The sequence below is a fragment of the Hemiscyllium ocellatum genome, chromosome 3 (assembly GCF_020745735.1).
Source record: "Hemiscyllium ocellatum isolate sHemOce1 chromosome 3, sHemOce1.pat.X.cur, whole genome shotgun sequence".
Taxonomy (NCBI): domain Eukaryota; kingdom Metazoa; phylum Chordata; class Chondrichthyes; order Orectolobiformes; family Hemiscylliidae; genus Hemiscyllium; species Hemiscyllium ocellatum.
Window position 1 is genome coordinate 129330296 of NC_083403.1, and position 14251 is coordinate 129344546.

General features: G+C 42.8%; 1 protein-coding gene across 1 annotated transcript in view; it reads left to right on the plus strand.

The window, feature by feature from the left end:
* greb1 (growth regulating estrogen receptor binding 1) overlaps positions 1–14251 on the plus strand; it is a 194519-nt gene that overhangs the window by 131776 nt on the left and 48492 nt on the right. Inside the window, exons 20-22 of the mRNA XM_060855164.1 lie at positions 461–660; positions 2333–2428; positions 3327–3919. Coding sequence (XP_060711147.1) covers positions 461–660; positions 2333–2428; positions 3327–3919 — 889 coding nt within the window. The remainder of the gene's footprint in view (positions 1–460; positions 661–2332; positions 2429–3326; positions 3920–14251) is intronic.

Genomic DNA, 14251 nt, shown 5'->3' on the forward strand with positions numbered 1-14251 from the left:
TCAACCACTTCACTCCTGAAGGGGTCCACCCATGGAGTATTATGTGATCTTTTCTCCTGTACACTTCCTGTCCAGAGGTCTTCCTGCTCAGGCACATGCTGTCCCTTTCATATACTTGTGGCTGACAGCTTGGTTTGAATACAGATAGGTACCCTCTAAATGCAGCTCACTGCTTCTATCCTCTGCCTCCCATTCATGCCTTGCACCCATCATAAGGTGGATATCTCAGAGACAGCCCACAAAATGCTGACAGTGCACCCCTACCTTCATTGGGGCAGTAGTCCAATATAGTTGCAAAATCAGGTGCCATTAAGCTCAAAAAATCCAGTTCTGTGTTTCACATTACTGACGATCAGAGTTCTTATTCTGAGCTGAGTGCTCTGTTGTTGAAGTAAATTTGATAATCAGAATGTTTACTCGACATTACATGAACTGATTTTCTGCTTTCATCTGTGCACAGGTCTGCAAAGTACTATGATTTACGTTTAATAAACTCAACTTGTCTTTTGCGTACTGCTTTGGAACAAGAACTGGGGCTGGCAGCTTGCTATGTCGTTCCTGAAACCTCTGGGCAGACAACGATAGTGAATGATCTCTCCGAGAGTGACCTGGATAAACCAGGCAGTACTGACGATGACGAGGATAGTGTTGCAATTGAAGGTACATCGTTTTGAATCAAACAATCTGACACAAGTAACTAAATAGTGTGTGATTTCTGAGACCAGTCGATGAAATCTGATTAGAGTACAAGTGGTCAACACACCCAGCTTTAATCCTTGTTCAGTGCTGAGTTAACTTGAGTAGGCAGGACAGCGTTGAGGAATGCAATAAATAACCTCCCTGTCTCTACTTTAAAAATATATGTATTTTTAAACTCAGATTTTTCAGTTCCCGAAGACCAGTAGTATCCACAGGAACATTCACAGTTCTGGATGTGTGTGATGTAGACTTGGCTTTGATGCACCATTATTTAAAAGCAAGTCTCCAAAATGACTTTTTGTGAGCCAATGCAGTTGGGAGCCCCTGCAGCGCTGTATTGTTGGATGCTCTGCTGCTTTTGAGAAGTGCAGGGAAAAATGTAGAGGTGAAGTTTCATCTGCCTTGTATGTTCTGAATCATAACCAGCAAATTCAATTTAATGCAAGTTCCTACTCCCTGTCATGAGAACAAATTGGTCATCCCCCCACCTACTTTCTAAAAATATGATTCACAGAGTGATCAAACACTGTGGTCTGCATGGCTCAGTATAATCGGCATAAAATTTGAAGTCTGAACTCAATGGACAAGCCATGGAATATTGATATTCCATGAAATGTCACATCACAGAGGGAGACCATTCAGGCTGTCATAACTCTGCTAGCTCTTTGAAAGAACAAAAACAGAAATTGCTGGAAAAGCTCAGCAGGTGGGCAGCAGCTGTGGAGAGGAATCAGAGTTAACTTTTTGGATTGAGTGGCCTTTCCTCAGAACATGAAGTAGGGTCCACCCAGCCTTTCCCTAGATCTTTTTTTTCTCCAAATATTTATACACATGATTTTTCAAAGTAGTCATGCGTTAGGTTCCATGTATGTTTCTGGGAGGGCATTCCATGTCCTAACTGCTATCTAATAGTGTTTTCTTAAATGAAAAACTATTTTTCCCTGTTCTTTTGATCTACGATTTATACCCACCCTGCAACGAGTAGAAGTAATCGTTTCCTTATTTACCCCTTATAATCCCGTGTACTCCTTTTAGAATTGTTAACCCTGCTCCACTCCAATTAAAAGATTAAAAATCACACAACACCAGGTGATAGTCCAACAGGTTTATTTGGAAGCACTAACTTTCGGAGCGCTATTCTTTCATCAGGTTACACCCTAGTCCAACACCAGCATCTTCAATTAAAAGGGCTTTGTTTTATTTAAAATTTCCTTCTAACTAAATGTTGTCACCCTAGCGTCAATCATGGTGAATTTCCCCTGCATCCTGTTCTTGAGTCTGAACTGATTCCTAAACTAGATTGCCCCCAACTGGGTATAACCCAGTAATTGTAACCTCATCACTCATATCCACATATTAAATTGGTTCAGTATAATATTAGATGCTTCACCGTCTGGTGGTACAGGGATAAGAAAGGAATTTTGCTGCAGCCTTGGAAGGTGCTCAGGAGCAAGTAATTCACTCACCTTCCTCACTAGACATTGCTGTATGGATTCAAAGGATTAGAGGTAGGGATTCAAAAGTATTGGTTTTAGTTGCAGGCGAATCTAATGACCACCAATCTATGTGAAATGAGATGTACTCCAGTGCCTCGTGTCACACTGTGACATCTTATTTGTTGTTCTTGTTTTAGTGACAACAGTTGCAGACTCAGGAAAGAACAGTAATAATAAGAGACAGCGTTCCTATTCTAATCAGTCAGCTTCATCTAGATCATCAAAAACATCAAGTAAGAGAAATGCTCTTGAGTTTTGAAGACCAGAATATCAAATCCTGAAAAGCACAATAGTGCAGATTTGGAAATCTGTATCAAAAACCGAACATACTGGAAATGCTCAGCAGGTCTGACAGCATCTATGGAGAGAGAGAAAACCAAAGGCAACATTTCAAATCAACAACCTTTAATCAGGATTAAAGAGAAGGGTAACATTGTGACAGGTTTTAAACACGTTCAGAATCAGGAAAAGGACAACAGAGAATGCTAAATATTTCCAGAGCTTGCTGGTTATGTTTCAGATTTCCAGCATCTGCAGTATTTTAAGATTGTATTAGTCTTTAATTCACTGCTACTTACCCTCCAGGAATGCCCACTCTGAAGTTCTGTCCTTTTCATTGACTGGATATCTGCCTGGCATATTCACCATGTTCACTCTTATTGCAATTGTCTTCTCCCCTTCTCCTGTTTGACGAGCTATCTTGTAAAGCTTACTTTCACAGCAACTGCACGTTCCTTAAGCAGCTGTCTCTCACTCCGATGTATTCCACATGAACTTCAAATGAAACTCCATCTGATTCAGATCCATTCGTGATTAGGGATAATTCCAAAATATTCGACGTCCCTTGAACCACTGCATTTGCTACATCCTAAAATCCACACGCACAAAGCAATGTATATCATGTGCTTCTCTGTCTCAAAGCTGCCTTGGTCTGTGGTTCACTTTCATCCTTTGCTTCATCTGACTCTTCAACAGATAAACTCGGAATGTTCCTCTCTCCACAGATTCTGCCTCACTGGTGAATATTTCAAGCGTTTTCAGCTTTTAACTTATTATTTGAGAGATTGCTCAAATTTGCTATGGTTTTTAAATTGACGCAAATTAATTTTTTTTTCCCTGTGGCAAAATTAGGCTTCCTTTGCGACAGTGATCCTTTCTCACCCTCTGGAGCTGAAGATTCTGCAAGACATCCACTGAATGCTGAACCTGTTAATATTGAGGATGGTGGTGGGACCAAAGAGAAACCTAAGCTGAGATCAGACAGCGTACAACAGAAGCCTAATCATGAGGCTCAGTATTCAGAAAAGCATAGAATAAACTTGGATCAAAACGACAACAACAAAAGCTCACAAAGAATCTCTAAAACCTTTTCCGTCTCTTCGTCTATTCAGACCCCCATTCTGGGACAGATGTCACCCCAGTGCCCAAGGACAAAGGCAGCAAGTCAACCACCAACTGTGTTCCTCCCAAAACTGATCTATGAGATTGTTACCAAAGTGGACAGTTCTGGAGTGGCTAAGTTATCATCCTTTCTCCCACACCATTCAGTTAATTGGGTGACCTCCTTTCATCCTTCATTGGCCAAGATGATGACCTCCACAGAGCAATCCCTGTACTATCGCCAGTGGACAGTGGCTAAACAAAACCATATGGATTTCAACAAAGCACAGAATAGGACTGAGATATTTCATCCGCGTAGACTTCTGCTGAATGGTCCACCACAGGTGAGGGGGAGGAACGGTAACAATAGATTTTAATTTTTTAATGAAGTTTTCAAATACTGGCAGTGAAATTTAAACAAAATTACACACTCATCATATACCTGAATTCAAATAATTGCTCATGTGCCTTCTTAATGTTGACTACAAACTTCTTTGGAGCTATTTATACCATTGATATGCCACAGAGATGCCAAGCTGACCGTAAGTAATGGAGTTAATACATTTTGTACATTTTGGCCATGGTTGAGTTTGAGGTCATAGTGTTGTGTGCAATGTAAATTGCAGATACAAGTTTTAAACAACCTGAAATGGTAAATAGGAGGTGGTCTGTAAGAAGTTGTAGAATTTTGAAATGGATGACTTGAGACAGGCACCTGATAAAGGTAGAAAGAGATTGGACAAAGACACAATTTAAGTGAGGCTGATCTATAAATGCATATGAATGAGGTACAACAGTGTAGAGAGAAAGAGAGACTGACTGCTGGGTACCTGTGAGAGGAAGCTGTCTTGTGTGTCTCATGGAAGGAACTTACAGCAGGGTGAGTAGCCCCCCTGGATTTTCCTACTGTCCAGAGTCACCACCTGCTGCCTGAGTACCCTCAGTGTCTGCACATGTTCAGTATTGCTGCAGTACATGTAAGTTATGTTAAGGAGATTGTGTCAGCAGGAACCAATTTTCCATAGGTACCTAAATTCTAAAGACTGTAGTGATTGGAATGAGGGCCAAGTGGATCTCATTGGCTATGAGATCCCTGATTTGGCTGTTAACCTGGGCCAATCAGGAAGCCCTGGCTGACAGATATAAACAGGTGATTCCAAAGGTCTCCTCAGTCTGGAGACTGCGTTGGCTGGTCAGAGCCCATGCACAGTGACTGTAAATAAAGGCTGACTTGGTAATGGGATACCAGCCTCTGTGCAGTTATTTCAAAGGCAAAGTCAATTGTTAATGTAGAGCAATGTAAACAGCTGGGGTCTCCTGCTGAACATCGTGAGAAATGACAAGAAAGCGCAATGAATGGCTCTACTTACTGCACTTGGACTGTAGCAGCTGAAGAAGGCAGTTCAGCACCACCTTCTCAATGGAAACTAAGGATGGCTAATAAATGCTAGCCCAGCCAGTGAAGCCCATGTCCCATGAGTGAATCAAAAAAAAATGCTTCAGCTGTCGAACCACCTTGAGATCATGGTGTGAAACCTGGAAAATTAAAACAACAGCATGTTTAGCCTTGAACTGTTGAATGAAGATATGAATGGTTTTGCTTAGTTTAGAGCTAAATGTGTTATTCATATTTACCAATGGGTTGCAACATTTAACAAAGTTTGGTGCAAGTTCTTTTTCTTCCATTACAGAAACAGCATTGATAGTTTGAGAACCAGCAAAACAAGTAGACAATCTGACATTACTGCATCATGATCTGTTGCAAGGGACAGTCTGGTTTGTGGTGCTACCTAGTCTGTTAAGATGTGCCCTGTGTAGCTATAATGCAGCAGCAGTGTGGAATAAAGCCCATGAATGTGCATTGATTGCAATGCATCTGTCTTACTGCTGATGTCTACATCATTGGTTGAAAGTGACATCACTCAGCTGATTAGAGTTGGTTAGCTCAGGTAGAGTCATAGAGATGTACAGCGTGGAAACAGATCCATCCATGCCGACCAGATATCACAACCCAATCTAGTCCCACCTGCCAGCACCCGGCCCTTATCCCTCCAAACCCTTCCTATTCATATACCCATCCAAATGCCTCTTAAATGTTGCAATTGCACCAGCCTCCACCACTTCCTCTGGCAGCTTATTGCATACACGTAGCACCCTCTGCATAAAAAACGTTGCGTCTTAGGTCTCTTTTATATCTTTCCCCTCTCATCCTAAACCTATGCCCTCTAGTTTTGGAATCCCTGACCCCATGGAAAAGACTTTGCCTATTTACCCTATCCATGCCCCTCATAATTTTGTAAACCTCTATAAGGTCACCCCTCAGCCTCCAGCAATCCAGGGAAAACAGCCCCAGCCTGTTCAGCCACTCCCTATAGCTCAAATCCTCCAACCCTAGCAACATTCTTGTAAATATTTTCTGAACCCTTTCAAGTTTCACAACATCTTTCCGATAGGAAGGAGACCAGAATTGCACACAATATTCCAACAGTGGCCTAACCAATGTCCTGTACAGCTGCAACATGAGCTCCCAACTCCTGTACTCAATACTCTGACCAATAAAGGAAAGCATACCAAACGCCTTCTTCACTATCCTAACTACCTGCGACTCCACTTTCAAGGAGTTGCGAGATGCTGGTTTGTGGTGCAAAATGACATTCCCAGATTAGATTCAATTCCCATACCAGTTTGAGACCCCACGTTGCCCTTACCTTCTCAACCTTGCCACACCTGAGGTGTGATCATCCTTGGGTTAAACCCACCATCAGTTGTTTCTCTCTCTCTCTCCAATGAAAGCGCAGCCTCTGGAGCTATCATGACCTTCATTTCAGTTCATTAGATATACAGTTTTACATGAAATGTTTAATGTTGTTTTTATTCATTCATGGGATATGAGCATCACTGGCTAGACCGGCATTTATTGCCCAGAGGGCAGTTCAGAGTCAATCACATTGTTGTGGGTCAGGAGTCACATTTGACCAGAGAGATGGCAGGTTTCCTTCTCTTTTGGGCATCTGTGAACCAGATGGATTTTTCCTGACAATTGGTAATAGTTTTATGCACATCATTAACCTGTTAATTCCAGATTATTATTGTAATATAAGTTCCATCATCCGTGATGGCAGGATTTGAAATCAAGTTCCTAGACCATTACCTGGATCTCTGGATGAGTAGGAGAAAGTGAGGACTGCAGATGCTGGAGATCATAGCTGAAAATGTATTGCTGGAAAAGCGCAGCAGCTCAGGCAGCATCCAAGGAGCAGGAGAATCGATGTTTCGGCCATGAGCCCTTCTTCAGGAATCAGGATTCTTGAAGAAGGGCTCATGCCCAAAACGTTGACTCGCCTGCTCTCTGGATTAATAGGTTACCTGATAATACCTCTAAGTTATCGCCTCCCTTTGTTTTGAATAATACACCACAGCATTTGATAGGAATAGGCAAGAAATTACAAGGACATAATCAAGAGAAGTAGACTTGAGACAAAAAAAATGTTTTTGTAGTTACAAAGTCCAAAGTAGACTGCAAAAGCAGCAGCATGCAGAGTCCTGTTGTCTCTTAAAAGGTGATGGAGAAAGATGAGATTGAAGGTGCTGGCTGCAGGCAAGTGATTGCAGGGTTACAATAAATAGATTGTGGTAAAGGAATTGCAAATCTACCGGAGGCCTGAATAACAATAGGATGTTTTTGAAAAACCTGATTGAGAGTAAATGGGTTGTAATCCCTAGAACAGGTAGGAAGCGGATGGCATGGTGCCTCTGACAATGACACAGGTTCAATTCCGCCCTCGGATGCTCCAGTTTCCTCCCACAGTTCATAGCTTGTAATGAATCCACCTAACAGAGGGTGGATTGGCCTTGCTAAATTATTCATAGTGTCCAGAGATGTGTAGGATAGGTGTGTTAGCCACAGGAAATACAGGGATAGGGTAGGGGAATGTGTTTGGGTCTTCAGAGGATCAGTGTGGATCCACTGGGCTAAATGGATGTTTCCACACTGTAGGAATTTTATTCTATTCTATGAGTAAGGAAGATGAAATAATTGTTTTACAATGTAGAAATTGGGCAGTTTGGAGATCACTAAGAGAACTAACATTTTTGAAACTAACACTTTGTTTGCCCTTTAGCAATTTGGAGAGTCATATCAAATTGGAAACATCAGCTCTGTGTCTGTCTCTCTGGAGATGTTGCCAGACCCCAGAGATTCTTCAGCATTTTTCTTTTTATTCCCTTAGTTAATCAACATAATTTTTTCAGTTAGGGGATAATTGGATTTAAGTGCTGATGAGGGTCCAAATGTAGAATAGCTTTGGGGGAGAAAAGAATGCCTCACTTTTACCAGTTTGTTAGAGGAAGTATATTTTGAGGTGGGGGCAAAGCAAAGTGCAAAGATAAAAGCCAGCAATCCAGTGAAAAACAAGAGGATGAGGAAAGGAGATATAGAGAAAGACAATAACAGACTTGTATGTGGATGGCACCTTTTGTGATCTCTGGTTACCTCAATGCACTTTACAGTCACCGAAATACTTTTGAAACAAAGTCATTGTTGTAATGTAAGCAATAAGGCAGCTAATTTGCATGGAACATGGTCCCATGAGCAGCAATGTGATCATGAGCAGATAGCCAAGATCACTATAACAGATCGAGGTAGAAATATGGGCTATGACACCACGGATGACCTCTCTGCTGTTTCCGAGTGGCACCACAGGATATTTTCTATCTACCAGGATGTACATAAAAAATATATAAAAACTCCACTTGAGGTCATATTGAAAGACAGTACCTTCAACAGTGCTGTGCTCCCTCACTATTGTACTGGAATGTTTACCAAACTTCTGTGCATGAATCTGTGCATTGGAATCCACAACAGTAAGGGGGAAAGAATGCTGACACTGTACTTTCACCAGACTTACACTTAAAAACCTCTGAAATCTCATGATACTTGAGGCAGACAAAGCATGGGTTTAGGTTTGTTCCTGCAGATAGTATTTTCTGGAACAGCTCACAATGCAGCTGCTCTGAGGCTGTGAGTTGAGGGGCACTACTTTGCATTCAGCATAGCTGACCAGGAACTTCTCTTGCTCCAATCACCTGAGATCCATACTCTGCATGTGTCGATGATCGAGCTGTTTGATCATGTCATGAGCAGACCTACCATTGACATCAAAATCCCAAGGTTGAACTTGAACCCAGAGTTTCTGCTTCAGAGGCAGGGTGCAGTCTACTCTGCAACAAGACCTCCCCAGCAAAAATTGAGTCTGGTGGGAAAAGCACAGCAGGTCAGGCAGCATCAGAGGAACAGGAGAACTGATGCTTCAGGCATAAGCCCCTCATTCCTGATGAAGGACTTTTGCCTGAAACGTCAACTCTCCTGCTCCCCGGATGCTGCCTGACCTGCTGTGCTTTTTCAGCACCACACTCTCGACTCTGATCTCTAGCATCTGCAGTCCTCACTTTCGCTGGGCAGAAATTGCAGTCTTTTTCTTCCCGATTTGGAGGTGAGCTGGAAAAGCAAAGATTAGAAATGGACTCTAAGCTGGAACACAGAAGTTGGCATTGATTAAACCTGGGGGGGGAATGGAGGAAACACGGGAGTGTTCCACTCCAAGCTGGAAGTGAAAAGGAAGACCGAAAGAAGTGTTATTTGTAAAGCACCTTTCATAACTTAGGGATGACATGAAGTGCTTCACAGCTCAGTCTGTTATGTTCTCCAGAAAGCACAACTCCCATGACTGCAGGCTTCAATTGTGATAACATCCGTCTTGTTCAAGGAGGTAATTGCACATAGTATTCAGAGCAATGGTAGACAACTATACTGTAGTAGTGCAAGGTAGTGAGGACAGTGGGACTTTTTAAGAGTCTAAATGGGGTTACGATGACATCTTGTGAATTGTCAGGCAAGCACATCAGTTTCCATCTCATTGATTCTGACTGCTTTGTGGGGAAGATGAAAATGGAAGCTGCACGCACAGTTCTTAGTTTGTGTGATCCTTATCGAATGAACCCTGCTCTGAGGCCCAGTACTGCTGCTGCAGGGGCCTGTGAATAGCTGAGTGTTTGCTTATTCATGAATATGCCTTTTCATCAAAACTCAGTGATGTTTCTCCAACCTTCGCTCCCGACAAGTCATGAATTGAAGCAACATTCCTCCCACCCCCTCATCATGGTCCCTCAGCAACTGGTGTTTCAACAGCCCAGCAAACCCCCCCCCCACCCCCCCCCCCCCCCCACCACCACCACCACCCCCATCCCGCGTCTTCACTCTGGGGTCACATAAAGTCTGAGAGAGTAAAATGGGCTCATATCGGGAGAAAGTTTAGAAAGCAGTCCCTTTGAGCTGCGTTCTTCCCTCAGTTTTTCTGTTACTATCTCATTGCCACCTTCATTTGTCTAAGCTCAGATCCCTCCATCCCAGGCCGAGAATAAGTGCGGATGTGACATCAGGTAACTCAGAGTGTGAGGAATTAGATGTTGGGGAGAACGTAGGCAAAAGTGAGGACTGCAGATGCTGGAAACCAGAGTTTAGATCAGACTGGTGCTGGAAAAGCACAGCAGGTTAGGCAGCATCCAAGGAGCTGGAAAATCGACCCCTTCTGAAGGGCTTTTGCCTGAAACGTCGATTTTCCTGCTCCTCGGATGTTGCCTGACCTGCTGTGCTTTTTCAGCACCAGTCTGATCTAAACGTTGGGGAGAATTTGCCAGTTGTAGTCTTTGCTTTGCAAATGAAGGATGCCTATAAGTACTTTGGGATCACAGGATAAGAACTAACAGGTATGGGCTTGAAAATCAGGCTTTTTAGGAACATTAATCATGTCTCTATTGATGTGTGATAATTGATTGTTGACTTGCAGCATCATTGCTCAACAGGCTGTGATCTTAAACACCTTGAGAGCAGTCAATAACTGCAGCTGCACAGAAGCATAGACTGATGGCAGTGACCACAATAGCAGCTATTCCGTCAATGATCCATGCTTCCCTTAAAGATTTTCAGGATTTGATAGCTGCTACTTAACAGTCAAGCACTTGATATGGAGATCTTACAGTAACATTAATGACTGGATTCAAATCGCACATGGCTGCCTTTTGAAAGTCAAGTCCAAGCATGTATTGCTGTTGAGAACAGTTCACAGCTGAGATTACCCACCAAGGAACATCGATAAGGTGTCACCGGACGGTCCAGGTAGCGGCTCTGACGATGGAACCAGAAGTGCCTTCGATTGGAGATAATCTATCACTTTTAGGGACCTGGAAAGTAATAGTGTTCTCATCTAGCTGCTCCTCTTCTAGGTGGTAGTGATTGTGGGTTTGGAGAGGTGCTGGGACAGAAGTATTAATGAGTTGCACCGTACAGCTTGTGATGATACACTGCGTGCAAGTGCTGGAGTGTGTCGGTATTTTACAGTTGGTGAACGTGGTGTCATTCAAGTGGACAGCTTTATCCTGGGCAGTGAGAAACGCCTGGAGTGTTCTTGGAGCTCCAGGCAGGAGGAGAATATCCTATCACACTCCTGACTCAAGTTTCATTGGTGCTGGCAAGGCCTTGGGGAGTGAGGAGTAGAATAGTTAACCTGCTCTAGTAGCTATGTTTATTCAGCTGAACGTCTGGGAAGTGTTGACTCATACCACTGGCATCTCCCTGCTCCGTGGATATTGTTAGTTCATAATCTTGAGATCAGAAGATCTTGAATTCGAAGAAGAAGAAGTAGAGACATTTAGGTAAGTACATGAATAAGAAATGTAAAGTTTTTGTGAAGATCTGAAGCTCAGGAGCTAGTTGGATTCATTGTTAGTCGGTTCACTGAGCTGGTAGGTTTAAGAGAAGATGTTCTGTCCCCTTTCGAGGTGATACCATCAGTGTTGTTATCTCCTGTGAAGTGCTGCTGTACTGTTCCGCGTTGAATTGATGTGATTCTAGTTTGAACTGTTTCTGCTTGGTTCCAGTTCCAGTTTTCCATTGCAGCGGTTTGTATATCAGATCCAAGTCAATGTATTTGTTGATGGAGTCTAATGGTGAGCACCATGTTTCCAGGATTTCCTGCAGTGGCTCAGTGGTTAGCACTGCTGCCTTACAGCGCCATCGACCCAGGTTCGATTCCAACCTCGGGCGACTGTCTGTGTGGAGTTTGCACATTCTCCCCGTGTCTGCGTGGGGAGAATTGTGGAGAGTTTCCTCTGGATGCTCCGGTTTCCTCCCACAGTCCAAAGATGTGCGGGTTAGGTGGATTGGTCATGATAAATTGCCCATTGTGTTAGGTGCATTAGTCAGAGGGAAATGGGTTGGGGTGGGTTACACTTCGGAGGGTCGGAGTGGATTTGTCGGGCCGGAGGGCCTGTTTCCACATTATAGGGATTCTAATTCTGCTGTAATCTAGTGGATATTGGCTCTGTTATTCTGGTGAACCGCTGTCAGAGTGTGGCGGTCCGTTTGTGTGCTGTCAATATCCCTAGTAGTCTGAGCAGTCTAGTTGTCAGTTTGGAAATGTTTTTAACGAGTAGCCAGTGTGTTGGGGCATGTCTTGTCTTCTTGGTGTTGCTTGTCCACCAGGCATCTGCAAACAAAGCTGTGGGGGTATCCGTTTTAGCAAAGACTTTGTATAGGTGTTCTTCTTCCTCTCTTACAGTTCCAGGGTGCTGCCGTGTGTTGCTGCTCTTTTGAACAGGGTGCTAATACAGCAACTGCACTAAGCAGTATGGAGGTCAAACAGGCAGACAGTTCATGTCATGCATCCATGAACACCAACTAGCAACCAGAACTGGAACTGGCACTAACCGGAAACAGCTCAAACAGAACCACATCAATTCAAAGTGGAACATTCCAGCAGTGCTTCACAAGAGGCAACACAGCACTGATGGTGTCACCGAGAAAGGGGTCAAAACATCTGCCAACAAACCTACTAGCTCGGTGAACATTCACCAATGAATAAGAAACATTTGGTGGCAAATAGGCCATGCCAGGCAGGTGGGAGTTAGTTTAGTTTGGGATTATGGTCAGCATGGACTGGTTGGACTAAAGGGCCTATTTCCAGACTGTACGACTGTATCCCTCTCTGACTGGACTATTCAACTCATCAACCCTCATCACCATTCAACAAGATCTTGGCTGCTGTTTGTTAATATCGGGTGAGCAGAGAACATTGGCTCCCTCCTGTAAAACCTTCTCCTAGTCAGTCACAACAAACATCTTAGCACATAGCTATCACAATTTAATTATAAAGTAGCCCACAAGAAAATGAAGAAACCAATAACCAAGGTTTTCTGAATGAAAGGAGGAGGTATTTTATGGCTTATTAACCCTGAGAAAAATCATAGAAGTGTGACATCAATTACATACACAAACATAGAAGACAAGTTTAAACATCTGATACAGACAGGAGAATAATGGTTACGCAGTTAAAAGGTTTTAAGAGTGCTTGAGGTATTAGATTCGTAGCATCAACAGTACTGGCATCTCTAGGTAGCTAAGTTATCAGTGAATGGTTGTTTTCCTAATTGGCATTAACACTGGGTATGGTTTTCTGGGATAGTGAGAGAAACAGGCCCAGAGGAGAGAATTTGTTGTCACAGCTTCATTTTCCCTGTTGTTCGAACATAGCTGTTCAAATGTAGTCCAGTGTATATTCCACAATCTAACTCCATTGCTTTTCTGAGCTGTCAGGTGAGTCTTTCAGCTCACACCATGTGGAATGATCGGACATGTGTGAATTAAACAGGAGATGTGAATTTCTTGACATGGACTCAGTCACCAGGTCACAATGGCTTTAGAGAAAAATGGTAACTTCAGTGCAGGTGGCTTCATTCATTCCACATGGGTCTACCGCAGTTTGTCTCAATCTGTGGTCAAGTGACCACCACAACCATTTCAGGTCCATGTTTCTTCCATTTTAAGAAACAGTTCAATCCTTGAACAGTCTCAGAGGTGACAATAATTTGATGGATGTTAAACTTTGATTCTCTGTCTTTACCACAGTTCAGTGATGTTCATGCCAAGGAGATGTGTTTTGACTTTCTCTGGGAAATGGTTACTGTCAGCATTTCTGTGGTAGTTACATATTTTTTTGAAAGCTGATTTCAAATGTTCAAATTGCCATGATGGAATTTATTAATTACACCTCCTCAAAGATGGTTTGAATCTGGTTACACAGTCTGGACAATTCAGCAAGTGTTATCCATTTCCTTTTATGGAATTTAAGAGAGGATCTGTTCCATGCTAGTAATGCCATTCACTTCTGAGTAATTGTAGTCTTTGGAAAAGTCAGCACAGTGGTATAACTATGCAGTACTATTTAGCTGCTGTCATGCCAAGTTAATTTCATAATTCACCAAGAGATGTGTCAAGTTACTTGATGAATTCTTGGCTGAAGGATCAAATTACTGCTGATTCTGGAATCTGAACTGAAAACAAAACGTGCTAGAGATAACAGCGGGTCAGACAGCATCCATGGAGAGAGAGCAAGCTAACACTTCGAATTTAGATGATCCTTCATCAGACATGAAGTGAAGTGTGAAGGGGGCAGCATTTATGCTATAGTGGAAGGGGGGTGTTGGGGTGCTGATTTTCAATTCATGGCAAAATGTCACATGGGATAATATTGCACAGTCCTTTAGAACTTTTTTAAAAAATAAACCCTCTGACATAGGAAATGCACCCCTGTCAAAGGAGCAGTTCACGTATAAAATCTGAG